We start from the raw sequence: 13539 nt of genomic DNA on the forward strand, positions 1-13539 counted from the left end.
CCCTGCCTAGAGGAGGAAGGGGGCTGGGCTAAGCTGACTGAGTGCCAATTTCAGCAGCCCTTCTCCGGAGCCAGCCCTTCGCGCCGCTCATCTTCCCTCCTCTGCTGCCGTCCTGGTGCTCCTGTGGCCCAGAGAGCGGAGTGGACGAGCTCGCTCTGCCTACCCATGAGAAGCAGCGGTGGTAGTGGTGGTGGCGGCAGCCCCAGGGAAGGTAAGCGCAGTGGCTGGGGCTGGGGGGTGGGGAGAGGACTACTTGCCCCCGTTGCCTCTTCTTCCAGCTCCCCCCCCCACTAGTGCCGCTTCTCCGGCCTGCCACAAGGGACAGTCGAGCGGCCTGCGGCTAAAAAAATTTGCCGACCCCTGCTTTACCCAGCCCCAAACAGCTCTGCTGTCTTCTGTTCCCCAGTGTGCAACCTGTAGAAATTCCCCCAAACAGAGCATGTTGGAAGGCAACATAGAGCTGGATCCTCTGCCATCCCATGCCACCACTGGGCTCAGCTGCTGTGCCTGCTCCTGGTTTGCCTGCCTTGTCTTCTACCCCAGCCCCAGTGTAAGAGGCAGAGTAGTGGATGCAGCAGAGGCTGTGCTGCTTGGTCACACCCTGCTGCTGCCTGGCTGGGGTTAGGATTGCTCTGTTAATGTCAAACTGAATTACAAATCTGATGGCAAGTCAAACACAGAGGCATTCTGATATGGCGTACTGAAGAATTAAATAATACAGGAAGACATCCTTATAGATTTTGCTCATATGTGGTTTGTCAGAGCCTACAGCTATTCCAACTATATTTTTAGTGCTAAGTACTTCATTTCATTCACAGTTTCAGTTATTGTTCTCTGCATATTCAAGCACTATTAAAATAAAGCTGATTTATTGGGCAATCACTCTTATTAATAAATGTCAAAACCCAGAGTATTGGGGGGGGGGGGAGGGGGCTGGTATAAATGGCCAAACAGAAAATCTGCCAAGTGAAACAGAAATAACAGAAAGATTTTAGGAAACTGCACATTTATGGGGAGCAAAATAGATACAGAAATAAACAATTCCAGAAAATGGATTTATGAGTGGCTTCTCAAAAAGCACATCTTGGCTAGGGCTAAACGAAAATTGAAGCCTTCAAAAATAATTGCAGGTTCCATGATTTTAGCCTGCATCACAATTCTCTCATTATCTCCTTCTGGAAGGATATTCATTAACTCCAGTCATCATCTTTCTCTTTCTCTCCCTCCCCCACCCCCCAACAGTACTGAGAGAAACCATTTTGTGGGTCATAATTCAGCTGTCAGACACTAGGAAGATGTGGGTCCTATTCTTACTTCATATGGCAAAGTGGAAGGACTGATATACATTCAGGTGTTTGTAGATAAAAGCTTTAATGATCCTACAAGGATGCCAGGGGCTCTCAGCTGATACAATGCTAAACACCTTATTGTGCATCTTGGAAACATTTCTTCCTTGGACCAGTGGGCATATTGCTGTCTCACATGCACCAGTTTATAAGCCTGCCCAGAAACCAGCTAGCATACCAATGGAACAAGGGAGCAGAGGAATGAATCATATTTTCCAGCTGAAGCATAAAGGAGTTTCTGTGCAGAAGGATGCTTGGATATCTCTGATGATTATCCTTCCTTCTTGGAAAAAAGAATCTTGTGAAAATAGAAAGGATGAGCTACTATATTGTATACCTGTGTCTGAGAACAGTTCCCCCCCCTTTTGGGGGAAAAGACAATATCCGGAAGAGAGAATAATCTACTACACTGCATGTTCACTGGCCTTTTAAATATCTGAACAGTTTTGGCATTCTTGGGCCTTTTAGGCAGTACCAGCTGTGGGTGTCAAGAGGCACAGAGGGTTAAAGCTCTAGGTGCCACAAACGGGGTACAAAGTGTCTGCTAGCCACTTCTTCTCTTCCACACTTGAGAGAACAAGAAGACATAATGACCTGAATGCATAGATGGAATTTGCTTCCTGCACAAAACACAGAGCTAAAAGGCAATGAATAATTTTTGATGACAGGGCGTGGAAAATCGGATAGCAAGAAATAATGAGTTACGAGTTGGCCTGGTAAAAAGAATAGGAGTGGCTGTTCAAAATTAGGGAAGAATGAGAAAAGGTTCAAAAGGTGGAACCATGAAAAGGATGCAAAGATGTTGGATCTAATCAGGTAGGTAGCCGTGTTGGTCTGACGAAGTCGGGGGGGGGGGATGATAAAAAATTGTCCAGTAGCATCTGAAGGTATCTGAAGAAGTGTGCATGCACATGAAAAATTATACCAGAACAAACTTAGCGGATCTAATCAAAATACCATAAACACAATGGATGAGGATTTTCATCAGTTGGAATATTGGTATTGGGAACTGGTTGGTCTTCCTTAAGGGTACAGGCTCTAGAGCAGGAGTAGCAGAAATGATGCACTCATGTGCTGTAGTTAGTCGCTAAGTCTCATCAGCCCTAGATGGCATGACCAATGGCCAGGGATGGTGAGAGTTGTAGTCCAACAGCATCTGGAGGGTGCTACATTGGCTATCCATGCTCTAGAGTTCAACATTCAATCAAACAGTAAGCTGGCAAGCAAAGACTGTGTAAGACAAAACCATAAACCTGGGTTCAGGTAACACACTAATGGCTATGACTTAGCTCACAGCAGCAGGAGGACCAGAGGAGCAGCAAAGGCGTCATAATCTCCTCTCTGGGAGCCTGCATGCACTAAGACAAGATCTGCCTTAGCTTTACATGTAAACTGAGCCACTGCCATGCCTAGTTTGACCCTAAGTTGTTTTTAAGGGATGGAGCCCTGCAATTAATGTTGGTGAAGCCTGGTTCATTAACACTAAGCCAACCCATTGTTTAGCCTTGGGTAATGTGGTAGCAGTCAGACTGTGGGGAGGAGTCCTGCAGCTGTGATATCACTCTGTAAGCCTCTCATTTGTTCATTCACTCTGAGACAGGGTTTGGCTCAGCATTAGCATTACTTGCAAAACTGGGCCACTGAGTGATTTCTGTCAGGACTATGGCAAGAAAGGAAATACTCAAACTTCCGCTTCCTCAGTCCCAAGACCGCTCACAGAATTAGTATCATGTCTAGCCTGGGTCTTTATGAAAGCAGCCAATTCTGCTGAACCACTGAGACCCATCATGACATCAAGCCTTTTCATTTATGCTATCCTTGGTATTTAGTCAATACAGAAATAAGATATGAATGAAGATTCATGCACCATGCCATTTTTAAGTTGATATTTTGCTTTAATGTAACTGTGAACTTTGAGAGGTTGGGTTGCTTATCCGGGGTTAATTACAAATGTTTGAATACCCTCACTAGAGCAATTTCAGAAACTGCTGTGGAGCATATGGGAAATGTAGTTTGAAAGGTCCTGCCAAATAGGTGAATGACACTTGCACCTCCTACATCTATTATATCTGGCAGTTCTATAATCTCTTGCACCCAACATTCTGGAGAAGTTGGATATAGTCTCATTTACGAGACAGGTTTTCTTCTTTCAGTGTATCCATCTGCTTGCTTATTAGAAATAATAATGGTCATTCAGTGAGACCAGTATTTTTTAATTCAAAGCATATTTCTGCAGTACAAAAAGCATCCCATTACTTCCAGTGTTTCTGCCTTTTGGGTAATGATGCTTCTTAAAATGCCATATGGCAAACAAATTATAAACCATTCTAAACTGGTTCACTGATTTTAAGGCTATCAATGTTTATTCTTTATTGGTGCACATTACCAGAAAAATTAACAGCATCTGCTTGCATATCTAGGATTCTGCAAATCTGTTAAGAATTTAAATGAACCTCTGCTACAGTGGCATGTAAGATTTCTTGTGCTGGATATATGTTCTTTTAACTTAACATTTCAACAGTTAACCATTGATAAGAATGAACTCATTTCTGATGGCATATCCTTCCTTCAAGTCCTTCATAAAAAATCTCCTCCTTCTTTCAACTAGCCTTTTAAATGGAGATCTTTATGCTGATTTGCACCTGTATTGTAATTATTTTTATACAGATATATTTAATTGTTTTTAATCAAGGATTGTTTTCAGTTTGTTTTATTGTATTGTTCTACCACTGATGTGTTTATTGAGCTCCTTCAGGAGGAAGGGGAGGATATAAATATTATTCTTAACAACAACTTTGCTGGCACAACTTCTTAGTTCTTATCCTCTAGTGAAGCGAAGCTGAAGCACCTATAACTGAACTAAAACATATTCTTCCCTTGTTTACCTTCACCTTCAACTCCTCTTCTTTTCTCACCTCTACTGCATTGAGAATTGAGGATAAGGCAAAGGCCTGTATTATTATTTATAGAGCCAAACACTCTATAATCTACATATATTATTGTTGTTGCTCATAGTGATTACACTGAAATGTTGCTGTTATGCTACACCTACCGTTGACTTTTTCTCTTGTACTTATGAAGTATGTAGCAAAGGTATACAACCACTTTTCCAGCTCTTTCTTTAAAATCTGACACCATCTTATTAAAAAAGAGAGGAAATGATTGCAGGGATCAGGACTCAAATGTAACAAGGTGAACTGTTCAAGTCCATAGAGCATGTTTAATGGGTTTCTTTATGTTTGAGAGCCGGCCCTATAATGTAGTTCAATGAGCAGTAGCAGAACAGCTGTAGTAAAAATGACAGGAAGGACACTATTCGCAAAAAAAGCGCGGGGGGGGGGGGCTCAGGCTGCACAACTGGGATATATGGTACATTTACACAACACCCAAGTTCTGGAATGACTTGAAGGGCAAGCAGTGGTATTTCGACTAAGCTGTATTTGCTGCTCTTCTAGGAACATGAAATAAGACAGTGAAGTCACACCTCCTGCCAATGGGCAACCAGGGGTGCATTTGTGGCCTATGTACATATTTCCTTATCTTAGCAGGCAATAAACCTCCATCATCATGGGACATGGGTGGCAGGCAGAGACGAGTGCAAATACCCTGCACTTCTCTTTTATCATGCAAAGCCAAACTTCTGCATCTTCCCTCCACTCTCAGGGGCAGGTACAGGCATATTCTCATTTGGAAAAGTTATTTATTTATTTCATTTCTATACCATGGATCACAGAGTGGCTTACAATATAAATCTGAACCTTTTATTCTGAATGAAGGAGGAAAGATGTGGAAGCATGGAGGAAGTGTGGGCCACCTGCATTTGTTTGTAACTGCTATGTTCCATAATATCAGAAGTAACCTCCATTGTGCGCTTCTCTTTTGGCTCAAATCCACAACTGCTTTGGACAAAGTACAGATTGTTGGTTTCTTTTCCAGTCCCTGGAGCTATCTTTAATTCTGAATGTGTTACGTCCAAGAGCAAAAGAGCATAGAGTGTTGCGGCTTCTAAGCTTCCAACCCTTGAGTTTTCTTTATCTCTACTGGGCGCCATTGTTAGTCTACGGGGCTAAGAGTGGAAGAAAAATCTCCCTTTCATCCTCCTGCCTGTGTACCTGTTCTCTCATTCTCTGTCAAGTCCTCACATATGAAGTGAAAGAATTCCCGCATTCTCTAAGGGGAGAAAAGCGAGTCAATATTGTAATCTCAGAGGAGAATAGAATCCTAATGGTTATTTTAATAGCTTAATTGTTGGCTATAAATCCCTCCCATTTTATGACTATAAACATATTCTGCCAATATATTTCCCCCCTCCACTTTAAATTCAGGAATAAGACTTCAAGTTTGCAAACCTGCCACCTGTGCAATTCCTATCCCCCAATCCTACTTCCTAGTCACAGCGAACAGTCAAGAATACACATTCCCAGCATTAAAATGAACCCAGACTTTGAAATTAGAACTACGTACTTCTGCTGATTACTCATCAATTATGTGAGACTTTCAGGGTGCAGTCCGATCCACCAGCACAGGTATATTGGGAAGTGGCAGAAGCCTAATTATGTTGGTGGAACTCGAAATATGCTACTGGCCTGACAGATCTGCCAGTAGAACTCCTCTGACGTACCTGTAGAATACTCTGCTTGCAGAGCTATTTCACCAGTGAAAGTATGCTGATGAAATTGGGGTGAGCTGTAGATGGGACAGCGTAAGAGCACACTTATGCCAAATCTTCTATGCACCCAGAACATGGCTGCAAAGCTTTAGACAAGCTGCCAACCTGGTGTAAGGAATTTACCTCCCAAAACAAAGTAGCCACCTCCGGTCACCTTCCATCCCTGACAGTAAGAGCTGTTCGACAGTGGAATTTGCTGCCAAGGAGTGTGGTGGGGTCTCCTTCTTTGGAGGTCTTTAAGCAGAGGCTTGATAACCATATGTCAGGAGTGCTCTGATGGTGTTCCCTGGTTGGCAGGGGGTTGGACTCGATGGCCCTTGTGGTCTCTTCCAACTCTATGATTCTATGATTCTATGATTCCATCCTACCAATATTGCCTTGGCAGAGCATAGGATATGGCATAACAACTCCCATTCACAGCACACTACCACCAATATAAAACCCCATATAGGGCGACTATAAGACACATGACATGGGGCCCTTTTCTCTGACTTCATTTCACATGTACTTGGAGCTCCCAGAGTGGTATTCTGATGATGGGAAACTATGGAAGAAGGATTACGTGGCCCATCTAACAACGGAGGCTTTGAAATGAAACTCTTAATGATTAGGGCATACAGAGGTGTATGTTGTGTAGCATTGTATCAACAACACTATCATTCCCTGCCCCGCTTTATTTTGGCCTAAGGTAACAGGACCTAACTGCCAAGAGTCAATTATCTGTATTAAAACTGCCCACTTTATGAAGTCTGATTTCTGAACAGCTTAAATCAATAATTTTAAACAGGTCACTGATTATATGTCAGAGTGCAATAGCTGTGCTTTGGATTTTTAGAGAGAGGGGGAGAAAATGTGCAGACTAGCTTCAGAAGCCCTGGAGAGGAAACGTGGCGTTCACAATAACAGCAAACTGATTAGCAGCTTGAAAGTAAGGCAATTACAAATATGAGAGAGAACTTGACATCATTATAATTCCAAGAGCACAAATACATTAGCATCCCAGGAAATACAAGACAATAAAAACCAGCAATGCAATGCAGGAGCATAAGGCTTACTTATATAAAATGGTCACATTTCAGTAAAGAATGAAACTGAGCTCTCCTGAACTCACCCCAACACACATCACCATTACACACGCACATTCAATCACCACATAATACAGCCAGGAAGCTTGAGATTATGTACCAGTTAGAAAATGGGTGAGTCCTTTCACAAATACCTGCTTTGCATAAACGAGATAATTATGCATTAAGAATTGCACATTCCAATCATTGTATGTCCACAGAGGAAAGTAATTCCTGTGCCAATCAACAATGAAAAACAAAAAAACCAAATTTAAATCCAGGAAACACAAGGCTTAAGAAGGGATTTAGGTAGCCTACAGACATTCTGTTGAACATCTAATCCAAACAGAGATGTATTTCATTGGTATTCCAGTAGTGGCAAACCTGAAACTTGCATGAGTGGATTGTCCTTAAGTTGCATCCAGAAACACACAGGAGATAAATTCCAGGGCAGAACAACAGCACAATTCAGCTATTTTTGTAGAAATGATTGGATCTCAAGGATACTTTTAGCACTTCATCAGACACCTATTGGTCAGTAACTACTGTGATGTACATCACATAATACAGCAATAAATATGGAAGAGAATACTATTTGTCTGTAATGTGCCAGTGAAATGTCAGGGATTTTTAAAATTTGTAATGGAACTGGTTGGTTACTGCATAGTAATTTACAAAACTGCATGCTTTATAATGCTGGTCACCATCCTGGGAAGCTGTCCTCTTATATATGCCAGAGTGCCAGCAGTGCTTGTTTGCAGTAGACACCATGCAGTGTAAAGATGATCAATAGCATCTGCTAAAATTTTAATGAGGCAAGACCCAGGGAAGGTTAATTGTCCCACATGTTCTCCTTGCTAGTAACAGAGTCTTAATGAAAAACCATTTCAAGCAGCTTTATTTTTTTCTTATTTAAGGGTTTTCAGGACACCAGTGCAGAATGGTATTCTTCTGCCGTGCTGTTGGATGCAGCAGAAATGTTAATTTCTAAGGGAGAAATGTGGTCGTCACATTGTTAGAAATCTAGTGTGGTACCCATCACTTTATAATATGCACTTAAACTACTTTCCAGTTGAATGGTTGCAGATTCTTTGCTTTTTACTCAACTGGCAGAAACTGATATGTACAACCCCAGCAGGACTGCTAATGTGCCTTATTATCTGCTCAGTATGAGATCTGGAAAGAATCTGCTGCACAACCCTGTATAGAAGGGGTTCTCAATATGGTGGTTTCCCCCTTGAAGGGAACATGGATATGTATGTTCATTAAGCAAGTAATGCCTTCCTGACCTCCAGCCAAAACTTGGGTGCATTCTATATCCCTGACAGAGGACTGAACGCAAGGGCTGTGACAGCACCCCCACTTTCCTAACATCCTAATATGATTTGAAAAGAAAGGAGCTAGAGAGAGTAGTCACTTTGTGGTTAATGGTATTTTCCTGACTATAGTCTATGGATAGGATTAGAGATATGTTCTATTCCTCTTATAGGGCCAGTGTTCAGATTAGTATCCTACAGATCAACACAAGCAGCAGCAACAGGCTGTATAAATGAGGTTATAACTAAGGATCTTGGCATGTTCATCTGTACAACAGATGACAGCACAAAGATAAAGGGGTTGGAAGCCAGAGTCAGGCATTAAGGACGGAGGAGGATCTAAAAGTTTGAGAAACTGCTGTAGAGTCTCTGGAAATTCTACATGCATGATAAACTTCTAAACTACCCACATGTAGAATCTCTGTGTGCTCCAGCCAATCAGAATTTATTAAATACCTTTCCTAAAGTACTTGTGGCTTCCATCAATCTGTGATTTACCAAAAGTGATCTGACTAGAAATGGATCGTAAATATACTGTGCTGCACTACATTCTTTACGAATCCAGGCATATGTTACCGTTATAGGCAGGTTATTATTGGGCTATATGAATTTATAGAGTAATGGCAGGCCAGATATTCCTTACCATTTTACTTTCCTCAAGGCAGGTGAGTTCTGGTCTGCTAGGTTAATGATTCCATCATTTGGTAACATTGTTTTCTTGAGTGATAGATTTCATCAAGGCTTTACCAGTATTTCCTTGCCAACATATGGTACTGCATCACAGCACTGACTCTTTTATTTCTGTATACTGCACATGAGAGCAAGACAGCTCTGACACCTTTTCCTTTAGCACATTTGATGGGTGTACTCTTTGCTGTGAGAGATTTTTTTTGCACTCACAATGAAACAAAAATTGCATTTAACAGCAGTCTTTCCAGGGGTAGCATTACACTATTGTTTACGGTGACCTTTTATTTTCAGATGAGGAAGCAAGCTAAAATATCGCTTGCACAGAAGCACACAAAAAAAGGAAAAGGGGAAAAGAACAGAAATGTAGCAAGAAAAATGAAAGTACAGCAGATGATGATGCTGAAATTCTAAAGCCATGTTTGGCACAATTGTTTCATCATAAACTGGCAACTTTGACAAAATGTATTTAAAGATATTACAAGGGAAACAATCACAAAATATAACAAATATGCATGGTTTTTTTGCAGTGCATTTTTTTTTTTTTTTACTTTTACAACACTATTCCAATACAGATGAGAGATCATAGAAAGGTTACTGCAAAAAAATGAGATCTTTACAGAACATGTAAAGCACCAGTCTTCATGAGAAAGTACCTAATTTATATGGGGGAAAGGCACAACAGTAAATTAGACACTCTCTTCCAAAGCACCACTTTCTCAGTTTTCAAAGCATTCCCACTGGGCTGCTAATGAGTAAAAGAAGTATCACAGAAGATCCTAATTCCATGTTGCAACTACTTTGACCCTTTGTAATAATATGAATTCAGTGAGACTACAGTGTAGTTGAATGAATGGAACTTTATTGTTTAATCTGGGGTCACCAACCTAGCGCCCACAGTCACTACGATAACTGTGAATGCCTTCACTGGTGCTCCTGGGCAGAGCTTCTAGATGCTAAGATTTATTTGCTTTCTTTAGTGTTTTTAAGGTTCTAGCCCTCCTGGAAAAGGAAGTTGTGAAGCAAAATGTGCAGGTACCCTTGTAAGCAATTTCTACGAAATAAGCCAGGCTGGCTGCTCCTGTCAGTAGCTGTCTTAAACTAATAGGTGAAGCTATGTTGTTGGGAAACCAAGCAATATGGATAGTGATACTTATAAAACAAAGCAATTATATAGAGTGAATATAATATTTCTTTTACCTTGATCAAAAGGCTTGTTTGGATTCCAGTTTCTGAAATAATCATCCTAAAGGGAAGAAAATAGGAGTGAAAACAGTTAAACTGTTAAAATGAAATGTAGGTATTCTTTTGGGCAAGTCTTTTATTTATTTCTTTGTTAAACAAATATGCAAAGCTCTTTTTCTGTAATCCATTTACTGTTTGGCCTCAAGATAAAACAAAGTTTAAAAATTTAAAATGTTGCTTTCAAACATATACACACAAAATATAACACAGAAAATGAAGATATATTTCACAACTCAAAATACTGTGCTATCTTAGTGGCTCCAGGGTTGTGTATATATCCAGGGAATTTCAAAGAAGCCTAACCAGTGAAGGGAAAACTCCTCTTGGCTTTGGGCTCATCTAGCCCAACCAATTGTCTTTTAAAGTCAGCAGAGAGCTTGGTTATTTTTGAGTGCAATCCCAAACTTTTTCAGGATATCATTGCACACCCAATGACATAATGTGGAGAATGACATGGTTGAAATCCTTCCTCATAACCAGCTCACTTTTCTCCCTTACTCCACTCCAAAATTTATACCTGGAATGGATTGAGAAAGGAAGAGAGTTAACTTGGGTTATATCTGAGTTAGAGGAAAACTCTGGAAGTAATAATGCTTCATATTACAGCTGGGCTTTTTAATTTGCTGATATTCATATTCAAAGCAAAGGCATTATGAATTGCAGTGACTAAATTTGATAGCAAAGGTTCTTTTACCCATTACACACGTTAGTGATAAGTGAACTTTCCTCTGTCTCTGGCATGTATACCTGTAGAAATCAGCACTAGCAACATATTTACAAATGAAGTCTGTGAAACTGGCCTTTGTGGTAAGGTATCTGTTTAAGAGCTATGCATAAGGAACTGTAATATTGTGCAAGTATTGAACACAAGACAAACAGAGGCAGAGGTTGCTTCCTTTCTCAACAGGGCCACACACTGGCTGCTATTAGCTAAGTCTTCTCCTACTCCTCAAGATGCACAGGATTCCAATTCACAATACCAGATTTTGTAAACATGGCAAATGGCTCTTCCTGGGTGTGCATATCCTGCATGGGAGAGAAATGACTGGGTGTAGGCCTCATATTTTTGTGCCAGAGATGATAAAAATACTACAGGTTGGTGGTTTTTTTACTAGGTATTCCTCTCCTGTAAAGCACTCTGGGATAATAAAGAAGTCATGAAGGGTGGCATGCAAATGACATTTAAAAAACCCCAATATTTTCAACTACTTAACAAGCAAAGGATTTAGTGAGCTGTCTTTAATTTAACAGTTTAACTAGTCAACCTTAGTACATTCCCCATCCCCTACATTTATCTACATTTTTAAAAATGAATTAAAGTTGCCTTGCTATTGTCTAGTCATACTGCACATGGTAATTTTAGTGATCTTGAATTATATCCAATACACTCTGGGGTAGACCATTGAAATCAATGGATTTAAGTTATTAAATCTATTGATTTCAGTGAGTCTACTCTGAGTATCACTAATAATGGACATCAATTTGTTCAAATAAAAAACAAATTATTATCTCTTAATGAAGCAAAATGATTGCTACTTGTCCCTTTTGCAACCTTCAGTCAATTGATTCTGAGAGCTTCTCTTCATCTCTTTCTCCATTTCAGTCCGCTGCTTCTATGGACTATGTATAACTTCTTCACTTGCTCCTTTCATCCTTTCTTCCAGAAGTTTTTGGTGAAAGCATTTTAAAAATCCATTCCCTTTACCCCCATCTACATTCCTCCTCCTCCTCCTCCTCTCCTGTATTGGCTGAGTTTCCACTATTTGCTTTTCCCCCTGTGATTATTCACTCATATTTGTCTTTCATGATTCTCTCTTTCCACTCTACTACTCATGTCCCTCACTCAATTTTCTCTTGCTTCCTGACATCCATTGCCCTAGCATTCCTTTTTATTGCATATTTACAATTATTCTCTATATGTTCTCTCTTTCATTCCTGTAAGTCTACCCTTGTTACACCAAAAAAAGTGTTTTGATTCTCATTCTCTCTCATTGATCTTCTCTTTCTTGAGGATACTGCTCTTTTACAATGTCTTACTTTCCAAATGTTGTCACCTTTTTTTTTTTAAGCCGCTCAGCCTATCTTCTCTTCCTCCAACCCACTTAGAGAAAGAAAGCGTAAGGGTCAAAAAATTAGCAAGCAACAGCTACATGAATGCAACGTTGCCCACTTGCTTCTAGCTCAGAAAAGGTTTGCTCCTCACAGTTCACTTGGCCAAATATGTTTGAGTACAGCTCTCATTTGACAGTACAGAGATAATTCTAGAAAGTATAGTCTTTCCATAGGTCGTCTTCGTTTTCAGATTGGTTTTAGTTCTTTTCACTCTCTAACTTCTATTTCTAATAATCTTATTGCAGCAATATTTCTTCTCTGTATTCCTTCTTCTGGTTCTTTAGCCTCCAGTCCAGCTGACTGACCCACTTCCATTGCTTGCTTGGATATTGGAGTTAAGCAGTAACTTTCTTGTCATTACTTCAGTGTTTCTAACAATGGTTCTGCTTAACCACCTCTTCTCCTTTCTGAAAGAACTGTGTACTGTGCCTTTCTCTTTTCACCCCTGACATTCTCCCTTTTGGCTCTTCCATCTGCTTATTTGCTCTCACATACCACATTTATATTGAGTTGCAGCTATACTAACCTACACCCAAGCCATTTCTTCTTTTCATGTTCCAACCCCCTGCGGTTTGCTGATACCCTTCTATTCATATGAATAATATCCAGTTTCTCAAACTTAATTTGGGTCAAAATTGAGCTTCTGATTTTTTCCTCCTTATGCAGAACTTTCTCTTGTACGTGTTCATATTGTTTTTCTCCTCAAGCTCAAAATCTAGGCATTCTCATTTCCTCCATATGTCCATGGTCTTTCAAAGTCTTAACATTTAAGGTAAACAATTCACTACCAAATGAAGTAGACTGCGCTTATTCATGGTCATTATTATTTTCTCCATTTTCTGCACAGATAAACTGTAGCATTCTTCTTGTTGGTTTTGCTGTTTCAGCTCTCAAAATTCTGTAGTCTGTATTCAACTCTGCCACCTGCCTAATATATTCTACTTGCCTTTCAGCTCATGCAATTCCCATCCCCACTCTGGTTATACTGCTCCTGTCACTTGCTTCCTCTTCCTTCTCATCAGTGCTTTAAGCTACTTGTATTTAAATAATTTTGCATTATCTTTTCCCCTCTCTATCATCTCTTATTTCTATACACACTT

The 13539-nt window shown here is 40.3% G+C and overlaps 1 protein-coding gene across 2 annotated transcripts in view; it reads right to left on the reverse strand.

Annotated features, from left to right (window-relative positions):
• Positions 1 to 13539, reverse strand: part of SPOCK1 (SPARC (osteonectin), cwcv and kazal like domains proteoglycan 1) — a 392633-nt gene that overhangs the window by 260369 nt on the left and 118725 nt on the right. For both annotated transcript variants that reach the window (XM_083428897.1, XM_083428898.1), the window contains exon 3: positions 10283 to 10328. In XM_083428897.1, the coding sequence (XP_083285023.1) occupies positions 10283 to 10328 (46 nt within the window). The remainder of the gene's footprint in view (positions 1 to 10282; positions 10329 to 13539) is intronic.

This window comes from Podarcis tiliguerta (assembly GCF_965153285.1).
Source record: "Podarcis tiliguerta genome assembly, chromosome: 2".
In the NCBI taxonomy this organism is placed as follows: Eukaryota; Metazoa; Chordata; class Lepidosauria; order Squamata; family Lacertidae; genus Podarcis; species Podarcis tiliguerta.